Below are 12268 nucleotides of genomic sequence, written 5' to 3' on the forward strand. Positions count from 1 at the left end.
TAAATGTCCAATTCAGTCTTTATTGACTGTTTCATCTTGGGGCCACCCGCACTAACAGGTGGAAGGTGGGGGTGGGGCGGGGCGCCTTTTATACATATCAAGGACCCCAGAGCTCCCCCCTCGGAAGAGAGAATAAATCCAGTTACAGAACCTACATGGTGGTTGGGAGAGGCGGAGGAAGGGGCACAGTATCTACAGAGACTTAAGGGGACACTGGAGGAGGTTCTTCAGCAACAGGGACTGGTGGTGCTGAAGAGGGAAAGGGGGCAGGGTCAGCCGCTGATCTGGACCCCCTCGGCCTCAGCCAGGGGATAGATCTCAATGGCCTCCACCAGGGGCAGCGCCTCCACTGCAGTCTCCATGACGGCCAGACCGACGGCGGCCTCGGCCTCGGCCACCTGCTGCCGCACGGCTGCCTGATGCTGCTGCTGGTGGGTCTTGCGGTGCTTCCAGAGGTTGGAGAAGGAGCGGTAGCTCTTGCCACAGTCAGGGCAGGAGTAGGGCCGCTCCCCCGTGTGAATGCGCCGATGCTCTGCCAAGCGCATGGAGATGGCAAAGGCCTTGCCGCACACTTCGCAGGCAAAGGGCCGCTCGCCTGTGTGCAGGCGCCGGTGGTCCTTCAGGTGGGTGCTCTGACGGAAGGCCTTGCCGCAGTCCGGACACGGGTACGGCCGCTCCCCCGTGTGGATGCGCCGGTGCACCTGCAGCGAGGTCTCTGTGCTGAACAGCTTCTTACACTCGCTGCACTCCAGGCCCCGGCGTCGGGCGGGGGCCGCGGGGGCCGCGGGGGCCGCGGGGGCCGCGCCCCCCAGGGTGGTGGGGGAGGCAACCGGCCCGCGAGTGGCCCGGGGGGCCCGGGGGGCCGGGGGCTCCTTAGCCAGGACCTCGCCCGGCCCAGCAGCCGCATGGGCCGCCTCGTGCGCCTGCAACCGGGCCGCCGAGCCCACTTTCTTGCCGCAGGTGCCGCACTCGAAGCGCCGGGGGGCCTGGGCCGCAGCAGCGGCGCAGCGGTGCTCACGCAGCCGCAGCGAGGAGGGGAAGGCGGCCCCGCAGGACGGGCAGCGGTGCGGCTGGCGGCCGGCATGGGCCACGAGCTGGTGCACCTCCAGCAACCGGCGCAGCAGGAAGGAGCGGGGGCACTCGCGACACTTGTAGGGGTACTCGCCCGTGTGGTGGTAGCGGTGCATGAGCAGGCGGTAGGGGCGGTGAAAACGCACGCCGCACTCCTGGCAGCGGTAGGGGAAGTGCTGCGCGTGCACCAGGCGGTGCTGCCGCAGCGTGGAGCTCTGCGTGAAAGCCTTGCCGCAGTCCCCGCAGCGGTAGGGCCGCTCCCCCGTGTGCGTGAGCCGGTGGCGGGCCAGGTTGGCGGGCGAGTTGAAGGGCTTGGAGCAGTCCGGGCAGGGGAAAGGCCGTTCGCCTGTGTGCGTGCGCAGGTGGTTACGCACGTGGGACTTCTTCTTGAACATCTTGCCGCAGATGCCACACTTATGGCGCCGCTCCAGCCGATGCACAAAACGCTGGTGCCGCGTCAGCTGCAAGGCCTTGCCGAACTCGCGGCTGCACAGCAGGCAGCGGTAGGTGCCCGGGGCAGCCGGCCCTGCTGAGCTCTCTTCGGCCACAGGAGGCTCCGGCGCCTCAGACTCTCCAGTCTCTGCCGGGGCCGGCTCGGGGAGCCCAATGACCGGCTCCTCGGGGGGGACCGGTGTGGTGGGCAGAGGGACGCCCCCCGCCCCGTGGGTACGCCGATGATACAGGAACTTGGTGAGGTTGACAAAGGTCTTCCCGCACGGACACGAGTGCAGAGGATTCGGGGTGTGGGCTCGCCGGTGGGCCAGGAGCAGGGCCTCTGTGCCAAAGGCCAGGCCGCAGTCCACGCACAGGAAGTGAGACTCGCTGCTGTGGTCTCCGAGGTGCTGGTCTAGACTGGAAGGGCTGGGGAAGACGCGACTGCACAGAGGGCACTTAAAGACGCCCTCCCGGTGACTGCGCAGATGCTGCTGTAGCTGGTGAGGTGACAGAAAGAGCTGGTCGCACGCGGAGCAAAAGAGCTCCTGGGTGGCCGTCCCGCCCAGCTCTCCGCCGTTGTTCCTCCGGGCCTTGCGCCCCCGGCGATCACGCCCAATGGCTTCACCGTTGCGCAACTCGTAACTGTGGTCAGAGGACGGCAGGGGATCGGGCTGGGACACAGGCACCTCCGCAGGTGACGGAGTCAGGGTCTCCTGCTGCAAGGCAGGTTCCTCCGACTCGGGGACCGGGGCAGGGAAGTGGGTGGCCTGGTGCTCCAGGAAGTCGGCTGGAAGCTGAAAGAGCTGGGAGCACTCAGAGCACTTGTACAGGAGCAGCTCCACCTCAGTGACCACCTCAGTGGTGGCGGCGGCGGCGGCAGAAGGGACAGCTGCTCCTTCCCCACCCTCCTCTGCCTTGCGGTAGGAGTGCTCCACAGCCACACGGGCCTGGCCCACAGGGGTCCCCAGGACCACCGGGGACCCCAGGACCACGGGGGCCGCAGGCTTGGCGGGAGTGCCCCGGAGGTGCGTCTGCCGGTGGCTCAGCCAGAGCTCCTGGCTGGCGAAGAGAGCCTTGCAGTCCACACACTCGTAGTGGATGGTACTGGAGCTGAGTGCGGGCGCCTTGGCTGGCGGCTCAGCCGCCACCGCCTCCTGGGGAGCCATCATCTTCAGGTGCAGCTCCTGATGCTCCAGGAGCTGGCTGGGGGACAGGAGCAGCTGCCCGCACTCCAGGCACTGGTACTGGCTCTCCTGCACCAGCGTTTGATAGAGGCCCGTGCCAGAAGCTGCCTCCGTGGCCACCGCGACTCCAGGCTCAGCCACGCCCACCAGCTCGAAGTGCTGCTGGGGCACATGGGAGTTCTGGTGCACGAGCACTTCCTCCAGGGACCCGTACAGCTGGTTGCACTCGGAGCAGACATAGCGGTGCTCGATGTACAGGACCGTCTCCTCGGATTCCTCGGTCATGGCGGCAGCGAGGCCCTGGGCTGTGAAAGGAAAGAGGTGGGGACAGATCCCAGTAAACTGCTGTCTCCTCCATCCTTCTGAGGGACAGTTCTTTCCCTTTAGCACTCCCGGCCAAGACCCTGTATGTATTTTACCCTCTAACTTCTTGCTTCCATTTCCCACTCCCACCCCTCACCCCCAGCAATCCTTCTGCTCCTGAACACACGAGACTACCAAGCACAGAACCTTCCCAGCAGTCCCTTCCCAGAATCTTATCCAAGGCTCACCTCTGAATCAACGCGCATCAAACCCCACCCACCAGATCCTCGTAACCTGTCCAACCCTCACCTCCCATGCCTCTCAGCTGGCCCACAGCCACGCGCATCACACAGGAACCTGTGTCCTCTCCATTCGAGCCTCCTTCCCAACTCACTACCCCATTCCTGCTCCCCGGTGCCTCAGGGAGCCCTCACAGGCCCTAACGGCCACCACTTCTCCCAGCCTCCCTCCTCCTCTGTTCCCTCCCCCAGGTTCCTGACATCTTTCTACACCAGAAGACTCAAACTGCCCCAAGCCCCCGCCACTTTCTGCATCCTCACATGGTACAACCCCTCTCCTTTACATACGCCCGTTAGACACTGTCTCTCCCTCTGGTGCCCAGATCCCTCACATCAAACTTGCCCTTCCTTCAACCAACTTGTCTCATGCTGGCGTAACCCATCACTACACCTACACTTTCCCCTCCTAGACCACTTCTCCATGATACCCAGATCCCCCTTTTCAAAGTGCTTATCTCTACAAATCAAAGCCCTCTCCCACAGCCCTAACCCCCTATCCAGAATACCCAGACCCACTTCACAAAAGCCTAACCTCTTCATACCTATATTCTACCCGTCACCCCAACTCGTGTCTCACTCTTCACAGAAATTACTTGTTCTTTACACTGAGACCTCACCTACAATTCTAATCCCCCCTGGGGTACCCAGATCCCCTCTTCTACCCCAACCACTATAGGGATGCCCTAGGTGCCTCTTCGTATCAACCTCAGCCCCTCTTCTTTACAAAATGACCCAGCCTAACCCATTTTAGGGATGCCCAGATACGGTCTTCACATCACCTTAAACCCTTCCTTACAAACCTCTGTGCCTAACCCATGCAGGGACGCCCAGACCCCCTTTCACATTATTAAAATACCTAAGCTGAATTTCTTCTTTGCGAAATGACCCGTTCCCACCCTAGCCCATTCTAGGGATCCCCAGATCCCCTCTTCGTATCGGCATAAACTCCTCTTCCTTGCAAAAAGACCCAACCCCACTCTAACTCATTCCAGGGATGCTCAGACGCCCTCTTCATAACAACTTAGTTTCTCTCCTTTGCAAAAAGATCCCGGCACATGCTCTAACCCAATCCAGGGAGATCCAGACTACCCTTCACAAAGGCTTAAACTTTCACACATATGCCACCACCACCCCCGCCGGCCCAAATCCCCTTTAGGAATACCCAGACCCTACCTTCTTATGCTGAACCCCCCCGCCCCCCCCAAGCTAGACAGAGGATAGCCAGACCCCTCTTCCTCACACCCAGACCCCTCTCACCAGCTTATTACCCTGGGGATACCTAGACCCCCAACTTCTTGTCAACCTAACAGCTCATTCTCATTCCAGCGATACCAAGACCTTCCCCCACTGAGTACACGGACCTCTCCAACCCCCTAACCTTCTCCAGGGATACCCAATTACCACTCTTCACCTTGACCTAATTCCCTCTACTTTCCAAAAACATTACCTCTACCCAACCTGTCCTAGGGACACCCAGACGCCCTTTTCACACAACATAACCCTTTGCACAGACACTCCTCTCAACCCATTCCAACGGTGGCGCCCCCCCCAACTCCCTTCACATTAATGTAACCCCGTTCTCAATACCCGGACCTCTGCCTCAGCTCCAAATCCTCCCTCCAGGGATATTCGTTTGCTGATACCTTTCCACACCAAGCCCCTCTCACTGGTCTAATGCCTTCCAGGCTTACCTACGTTTATCTCTTTATGTTAACTTAATTACCTCTTTTCTCACGCCCTAACCGCCCCCCCGACACGCAAGCCCCCTCTAACCGTCCACCCCGCTTCGGTCCCGGGCGGCCCCACCACCAGGCCCGGCCCCGATACCCCCTGGAGCCTTGGACACTCTCCCGGGGGGGCAGCTCTAACGCCTCCCTTCCCACCCAGGGCCCTCCCAGCCCCCGGCCCGTGCCCCGCCCCTCCTCACTCAGCCCAGCACGACTCTAACCCCCTTCCCCGCCCGCCCTCCCGGCCCGGCCCCCGCCCGGCCGCCCGCGCGCCCCGCCGGCCGTTGGTGCCGCTCCGCCCTCCCCGCCCGGCGCGCGCCCCCTCCGGCCGTCAGTGCGCAGGCGGGGCGGCGTGGGGCGGCCGGGAGCGGGGGAGGGGGGGAGCCGGGCCGGCCTGCCGCCCGCCCGCCCGCACTCACCCGCCTCCGCCGTCTCGCACGCCCCGGGCCCAGGCCCGGGCCGCCGCTCGCCTCGCGCGGCCACCCTACCGCTGCGCCCTCTCTAGCTCCCGCCGTCGCCTCTCGTCTGCTCCGCAGCCTCGCTCTCGCCCCCAGTCGCCCTCAGCAACGCCCCGCCCACCTTCCTCCTCGGCCGCTCCGCGAACGGCCGAACGCGCCCAATCAGCGTCCGTCTGGCTCCCGCCTTTCGACCAATCGAGGCTCACGTCTCTGAGCCTTGGGCCAATAGTATGGAGCGTCGGGATCCGCCGCAGTGCCCAACCAATCCTCCAGCGATGTCCCCTCACCGGCCGGCCCCCGGGTTGATAGTGTCCGCCTCCTTAAGCCCCTTGGAGGATGCTCCTCCTCCAGCTGCTCGTCGACTCCGCCTGACGCCTGAAGAAGGGAGGGCAGCGCGGTGACGTCAGGCGGCGGAGCGAGGCTGCGGGCGCCATCTTGGGGGCGCCGAGCGGGAGTCGCGTCGGGTTCGAGGGGAAGTCGGAGAAATTGAGGCACACGAGACCCAGAGGGTGGGGGCGGGGGAACGGTGGCGCAGGAAGCCCCGAGGAGTGAAGGGAGAACGTGAAGCACCTGTCAGCGCGAAGCGGGGAGGGGAAACTGCAGCACGAAGCACATGGAGGGGGTGAAAAGGGAAACTGAGGCTCCAGACTCCTTTTATTAGAAAGAAGAACGGAGGCAGCAAGAAGGAAGGGGAGAAAAACCGAGGGACTCTAGGGGGAGGGGGAAGGAGAAATGTCAAAAGGGAAACAAGGAGCGCGGGGATCTGAGGGAACGAGGAAAACCTGAAGAAGGGAGGAAATGGGGAAATGGAGGGGATAAAGAAAAAGCAAGGACAGCTTCACTGGAAGAAACGGAGTGTGTGTGTGTGTGGACGACCTGAAGGACAACTAGGGTGAAAACCTGCAGAAAGTGACCCTGTAGCAGATGGACTCTGCTCTGATACCTTCCAAGGTGCCTTCTTTCTAGGCTGACCCAGGGCCACTTGGACCGTGGAGTCTCCATGTGTCCAAGGGCTCCTGTGCATCCCTACTCATCTCCCCTTCTGGCCCTCAGGGCGTTGTCAGCGCACTGTTATGTTTCCAGAGCTACTCTCTGAACTCAAGGACTGAGGGGCTGCAAGAGATTCATTTGTTCTCTCTAGCCGCCCCCCGCCCCACCGTTTCTCAAATGAGTAAACTGAGTCTCAGCCTTCCTGAGGCTAAAATCTACTGAGGCAACCCTAGGTCTGACTCTTCGGTCATCACCTTTGCTGTGTCCTTCAATTGGTTTCTAATTGGGTGTCCTAACTTTCCACTAAATTAAAATCCCTAACACCAAGCCAGTGTAATTAAACCAGGCTGTCTGGATTGAAATCCTGACCCGGCCACTTCCTAGCTAATGTCTTGGACAAGTTAACTCCCCTGTGCCTCAGTTTCCTCATCTGTGAAATGAGGATAATAGCCCCTATGTCACGGTTGTGAGGCACAGCGTAAACACTATGTAAGAATTAACTTTTATTAGGACCTCAAGGAGCTCATTAATAATAGCTGATGTGTCCTGAGTGTGTTATGATGTGCCAACTATTGTGCTTAGTGCTTTGTACGCTTTATCAGTTTAATCATCTCAATCCCAGGAGGGAGGAGTTACTGTTCTCACGTTACAAAGACACTGGGGCCCAGAGAAGTTAAGTAGCTTGCCTATCTTTAGGAGGAGACAGAGCCAGGGTTCCAACCCAGGAGTCAACTCCAGGGTCTATGCTCTTGGCCCCCAGTCTCTACTACTGCCTGGCAGGTGAATGTCCTATCCCTCCTGGCATGTCGAATGGATGAATGCAAGAAGTAGAGAAAAGAACTTGGTGGGAATGTGTGAGCTCTAAAGCTGGTCATCGGGGTTTGCCATCAGAGTGAAATCAACTGGGGAGGGAGCCAGAGAACCTGGAAGCTAGACTCAGCCTTTGATAGCCTCCATGCAGTTGGGCAGGTTCTCACACCTGCTGAAGCCCCCTTTTTCACCTGAAAACGCAAGGGTCCAGCTTGGCATGTCAGGCCCCTTTCCGCTCAGACTTTTTGCTTGGACTTCCCAGTTTATCTGGGTTGACTAGCTTGGTTCCTTCTCTTCTGATGATACAGGAGTAAGCTGAGGCCTGGATCAGTCTTTGTGAAGGTGGTGGCATGAGACTAGATTTCTGGCGTAGGTTTATTTTAGAGAGGATAGGCATTCTTTGCTGGGGTCCCTGCATAAGCAAAGGCCTAGAGCCTGGCGAGAGTCTAGGCTTTCAGCCTTTGCGGGAGCTGAGGGTAGGTGTTGGGGGACCATAGGTGTTGCCCACGTAGGGTGAGGAGGTGTGTGCAAAGTTGATGGTCCTTCAGGGTCCATTGTATGTGTGAGGCATATGTCAGGGATGCTCCATATGGGACGAGGGCTTTCTATGCCAGGCTGGTGTAAGGGTTGCCATGTGCTGTGTGTGTGTGTGTGTGTGTGTGTGAAGGCATATGGTCACGTGTGCTGGGGGGCTGCACGTGAGTGTGTCAGTGTCTCCTCCCCATCACGAGCATTGGGGGTGGTGGTGAGTCACGGGCTCAGCCTTCGGCGCCAACTGTCATGTTCCTTCCCCCCAAATTTCATCCCCCACCCAGCCGTGCATCACCCACCCCCACTCTAAGATCTGTGTCACTGCTTCTGTCTTCCATCCCCCTGTCCTGCTCAGTTTCCTCTGAGAAGCTGCCATGGGCTCCCTGAGAGGGAGCCTCCCACTTCTGCTGGCTCTGCCCTCCAGCATCCTGCCCTTTCTCACTGCCTCTCTGCTCAGGTGGTGGCTTGAGAAGGAGAGCCTCTTCACGCCACCTGCTCATGTCTGTGGGGCCCAAGGATTTCTCTATGCATTATAGACAATTCCCATTCCCCCCACCCATCCCTTCCCCTCCATGGGGGCTATTTCTACTTCTGGGAGCTTCTTCCTTATCTCCAGGGGCTGGCTCCTCCTGCCTTAGGGGGCCTCTTGTGTCCACACATCCTTGTTTTCATGGGTTCCTGGTAGCTGTTTCCCTCCATCCCCATTTCTCTGACCTCCTCCTACTTTGCTTGGCCCACCTCCCTGTCTCTGTGATATGCGTCCGTCCTTGTTCCCATTTCTGTGGCCTTCTCCCATCCCCATGGACCACTCCCCATGTCCGAGGAGTGCTTTCTGTTCCCATGGGCCTCTCTCCATCTTCCTGGGGGGCTCTCTGTGTCCACCAGCTGCCCTCGTCGGTCTCTGAGGTCCTTAGCTGTCTCTGGTCTGCTCCCATGTTTCCATAGGCTTTTCTCTCTTTTCTCTGGGCTTTTCCCTGTCCTTGTCCTTGTGGGGTTTGTGGACCTTGGCCCACCTCTGTGAGTTTTGCTGGTCGTCTTGCTATTCCTCTGCATTTTTCTTCATCTCTGTAGCCCTCTCCCCACCAGCTCCATGGCCTTCTCCTCAGCTCTCCCTGTCTCTCATCTCCATGGGCTCCTGGGCAGGGCGGTGGCATGGTGGTGGAGGGGGTGGCCCGGGGGTGGGCCCTCCGTCCAATGCAGCGCCTTCCCCTCATCAGCATTCTCCTCGCGGGCCCCCCAGCCCCGACCAATACGAGCTCCCCCTCCCCCCCCCCCCCGACTCCCCTCCCTCCTCTTTCTCCGCCTGCTGCCCTCCCTTCCTCCTGCCCGCCCTCCTCCCTGCCTCCCTCCCTCCCTCCTCTCTCTCCCCCCTGCCCCCCGCGCTCCAGGACCCAGCGCAGGCGGCGGGTGGCGGGCAGCGGGCGGGCGGGCAGGCAGGCGGCGGCCTCGGAGGGGAGAAGGAGAGGTGGCGGCGGCGGCGGAGGTGGTGGTGGTGGTGGTGGTGTTGGCGGCGGTGGCGGTGGTGGCGGTGGCCAGCAGCAGGGAGGCAGGCCCAGCTGGGGACCCAGAGCCGGCGGCTGCACCTCACAGGGGACCAGGAGTCCGTGGCCAGGCCCTCCCACCGAGGCCCTGCACCGGGCGCCTCCGGGACACCCCACCCTCCTCCGCCTTCCTCTTCCACCTGCTCCTCTCCATCCTTCCCTCCCTCCTCCCTATCCCTCCACCTCGCCTGCCCCCGTCTCAGCTCTCCGAGTCTCCCAGCACTGTGTCCTCCCCGGCCCCTCCACCCCTCGGCTTCTCCCCGCCCCTAGCATGCTTTTCCCTTGGGGGCTGAGGGCTTGAGGACTCCAGGCCCTTGCCTCATCCAGGGCAGGGCCAAGGCTCCAGGGGGGAGGGGGGAAGGGGTGGCCCCCTCCCCCCAATCCAGCCCTCCCCTCCCCCACTCCTCCTGATGGCCGGCTTCCTGGTCTCCAGCCAGTCCTCGCCCCCCGTGGCCCCCCCAGGCCGGCCCGGCTAGGGGAGGGGGCGGGGGCCCTTTCCTGGGCCGGCTTCCCCCTCCCCCGGCTTTGCCTGTGCCCCCCTCCCTTCCGTTTTCACCTTCCTCGCCTCCTTTCCTCCCTCCTTCCCCTCCATTTGCTCCTTCCCCCTCTCCTCTCTCCCCTTCTCTCCTCCATTTTCTCCTTTCCCCTTCCTCCCTGCCCCGGCCCACCCTCTCCGATTCCACCTGTCCTTCCTCCTTGCTCCTGGGGAGCCCCCGTTTTGGACTAGTTGGGGGCCACTGTCGGCGGCGGGGGAGGGGGCCCTGTGGACTGCCCTCTCCCCCCGCCCCGGCCACACCACCACCCAGCGCCAGAGCATCTCCTCGCTGTCTTCTCGGGCCTCGAGGGAGCCCAGCCCTCCGTCCCACCAGGATCCGTGAGTGTCTGTGGGGCGGGGGTTGGGCTAGGGCCAGCCTGGGTCCTGGAAGGCTGGGCTCAAGGCCGGCCGGTGGGGCCCCCACGTCCCCCTGTCCCTCCCCGAGTAGGGGCCTGCCTCGTGTCCCCCATCTCCCAACCGCCATTCCCCTCAGCCTCTCCTCACCCTTCTTCTGGGTGCACAGCTCAGCCTTACCCCCGGCCCCCCGCCTCCGGGGTCCTGAGGGGCTGCCTGGCTCTTACTTGTGGGCTCACTCCTTGTCTGGGACTCCCGGCCAGTCTCCGCCCCTGCTTTCTCCAGCCGCGGTCCCGCGGTGACCGGCTCTGCTCTCTCTCTCTTTCCGACTCTCTTCTTTCCTCGGAGGCTCATCCCCTCTGCCTGCCACGGGCCCATCCCTATCCCATCCGCTCTCTCTCTCCTGGAAATGTCTTTCCATTTTACAATCTCCATTTCGTGTTCTCCTGGGCCTCTCTCTGACTCTGTCCAACTTCTCTCTTCTTTGCCGTTAGCCTAACTCTTTCTTGGTGTCTCTCTGTTGATCTCTCTCTCTCTCAAAACTCCCCTATCTCTTGTCTGGCTCTTTTGGTGGTGCCCACGCCGCCAGGTGTGGCTCTGTCCACTTCTCTCTGTCCACTCTTTGCTCTGCCTGTGGCCCTGCTCCTCTGTCCTCCTTCTCTGCCCTTGCACTTGGAGGCTGTCTTCCTGTTCACTTTTCTGCCCTCCTCCCGCAAATCCACTCCTCTCTCCTTAGCCACTCCGGGGTCCACTTTGCCTTTTCCTTGGTGGTCTCACCGCACCCCCCATCCTCTGCTCATTTCTGCATCCTGCTGGCCTGTCGGTCCTCATCCCTCCCCATGCCTTGGGGTTTGTGGGCTCCGGGGATCGACAACCCTCCTCCAGACCCCCTGGGTGGATGCACCTCAACGTGGACCGGGCCCCCTTACATGGGCACTTAGCCTGTCCCTGCCTGTGCCCCTCTAGATTACTCGCTCTTCCTCCCCACCTCATTTCCCCCCCTGGCCCTCACTGTCCCTCCCCTAGTTTGTGCCTGTCCCACTGGCCCCTTCCTCTTCTCTACATCTGCTGTGTGGCTCTGACATTCATTTTTCTCTGTCTCTTTCCACCTAGCCCTATTCCTGTTCAGAGTTTTGTGATTTTTTCCCCCTCCCTACAGTCCTTGCACCTGTGGTCTTTTTTTTCCTTTGCCCTCTTCCTCACCCCATTTGTCTCACCGATTTCCTTTCTCACCTTGGCCATGTCTCCTGCTCACCCTCTTGTCTGTCTCCCTCCCCTGGCAGGGCCCCTGACTCGGCTCCTTCTGCCCAGTTGGCTGCTGTTTGCCTTTGCCTAAGTGTCTGGGCCTATGGGGCTCAGGCCTGCCTGCTTCCCTGCCTCACCCTGGCCATCTTGTCTCTGTTTCTCTTGGTGTCTCACTTCTAGATAACATGTGTATGTCCTTGTCTCTCATTTAGCCCCAGTTACTTCTTTTTGGTCTGTCTTTTCTGTCTGTGCCTTCCTGTATGTCTTTGTCCATTCACTGCCCCCAACCCTGGCCCCCACACTCTGTCTTTCTGCTCCTACCTGTGTCTGCCACCTGTGGGACCCTGCCCTCCTGGCTCCTGTCTCTCCCTCGGGCTTCCCTGTCCTCCAGTCTCTGTTCCCTGATTTGCCCCCAGAAGCCCCTGGTGTCTTGGGATGACCCCCCCTTCGCTCCTGCCTCTCTCCGAGCCCCACCCTCCACAGCCCTCCCCCTGAGAGTTCTTCCTGGTCTCCAACTTGCCTTGCTCCTCCACCCTTGAAGGCTTCACTTTAGATCCAAATGACCATCTGCAGCCCCCAGCCTGTCCAGGATGCCCTCCCACCCCCAGCCTGCCTTTTGCAGAGGCACCGAGAGAGGGACCTGCTCAAGGTCAGGTGGGAGTTGGGGCAGAGCAGGGACTGATAGGGTCTCCTGCTGCCCTGGCCTAGGTTTTCGTGGCTGCAAGGATGGTCCGAAGCATTGCATTGTGCCTCCACCCTCCCTGGCAGGTTTCACTCTGCTATCT

The 12268-nt window shown here is 61.1% G+C and overlaps 2 protein-coding genes across 8 annotated transcripts in view; one reads left to right on the forward strand and one right to left on the reverse strand.

The window, feature by feature from the left end:
• Nucleotides 1-10484, reverse strand: ZNF574 (zinc finger protein 574). 3 transcript variants are annotated; one of them, XM_064581568.1, is made up of 2 exons: nt 10466-10484; nt 1-2995 (listed from the first exon to the last, which is right to left on the reverse strand). In XM_064581568.1, the coding sequence occupies exon 2, from the start codon at nt 2973-2975 to the stop codon at nt 273-275; it is 2703 nt and encodes a 900-aa protein (XP_064437638.1). In that variant the 5' UTR covers nt 2976-2995; nt 10466-10484; the 3' UTR covers nt 1-272. The 3 variants fall into 3 exon arrangements, with proteins under 3 accessions (XP_064437638.1, XP_045747577.1, XP_045747576.1); XM_045891621.2 differs by lacking the exon at nt 10466-10484 and adding an exon at nt 5439-5610; XM_045891620.3 differs by lacking the exon at nt 10466-10484 and adding an exon at nt 3303-4442.
• GRIK5 (glutamate ionotropic receptor kainate type subunit 5) overlaps nt 6174-12268 on the forward strand; it is a 56966-nt gene continuing 50871 nt past the window's right edge. For 2 of the 5 annotated variants that reach the window (XM_064581564.1, XM_064581565.1), the window contains exon 1: nt 9057-10223. The gene's annotated coding sequence lies outside the window, so the exon portion shown is untranslated. Of the gene's footprint in view, nt 6429-9056; nt 10224-12268 lie in introns of those variants that run through there. The other 3 variants (XM_064581563.1, XM_064581562.1, XM_045891622.3) reach the window with 3 other exon arrangements.

The sequence above is a fragment of the Mirounga angustirostris genome, unplaced genomic scaffold (assembly GCF_029215605.1).
Source record: "Mirounga angustirostris isolate CCGP_5_RB_7025 unplaced genomic scaffold, mMirAng1.0.hap1 SCAF_16, whole genome shotgun sequence".
NCBI lineage: Eukaryota > Metazoa > Chordata > Mammalia > Carnivora > Phocidae > Mirounga > Mirounga angustirostris.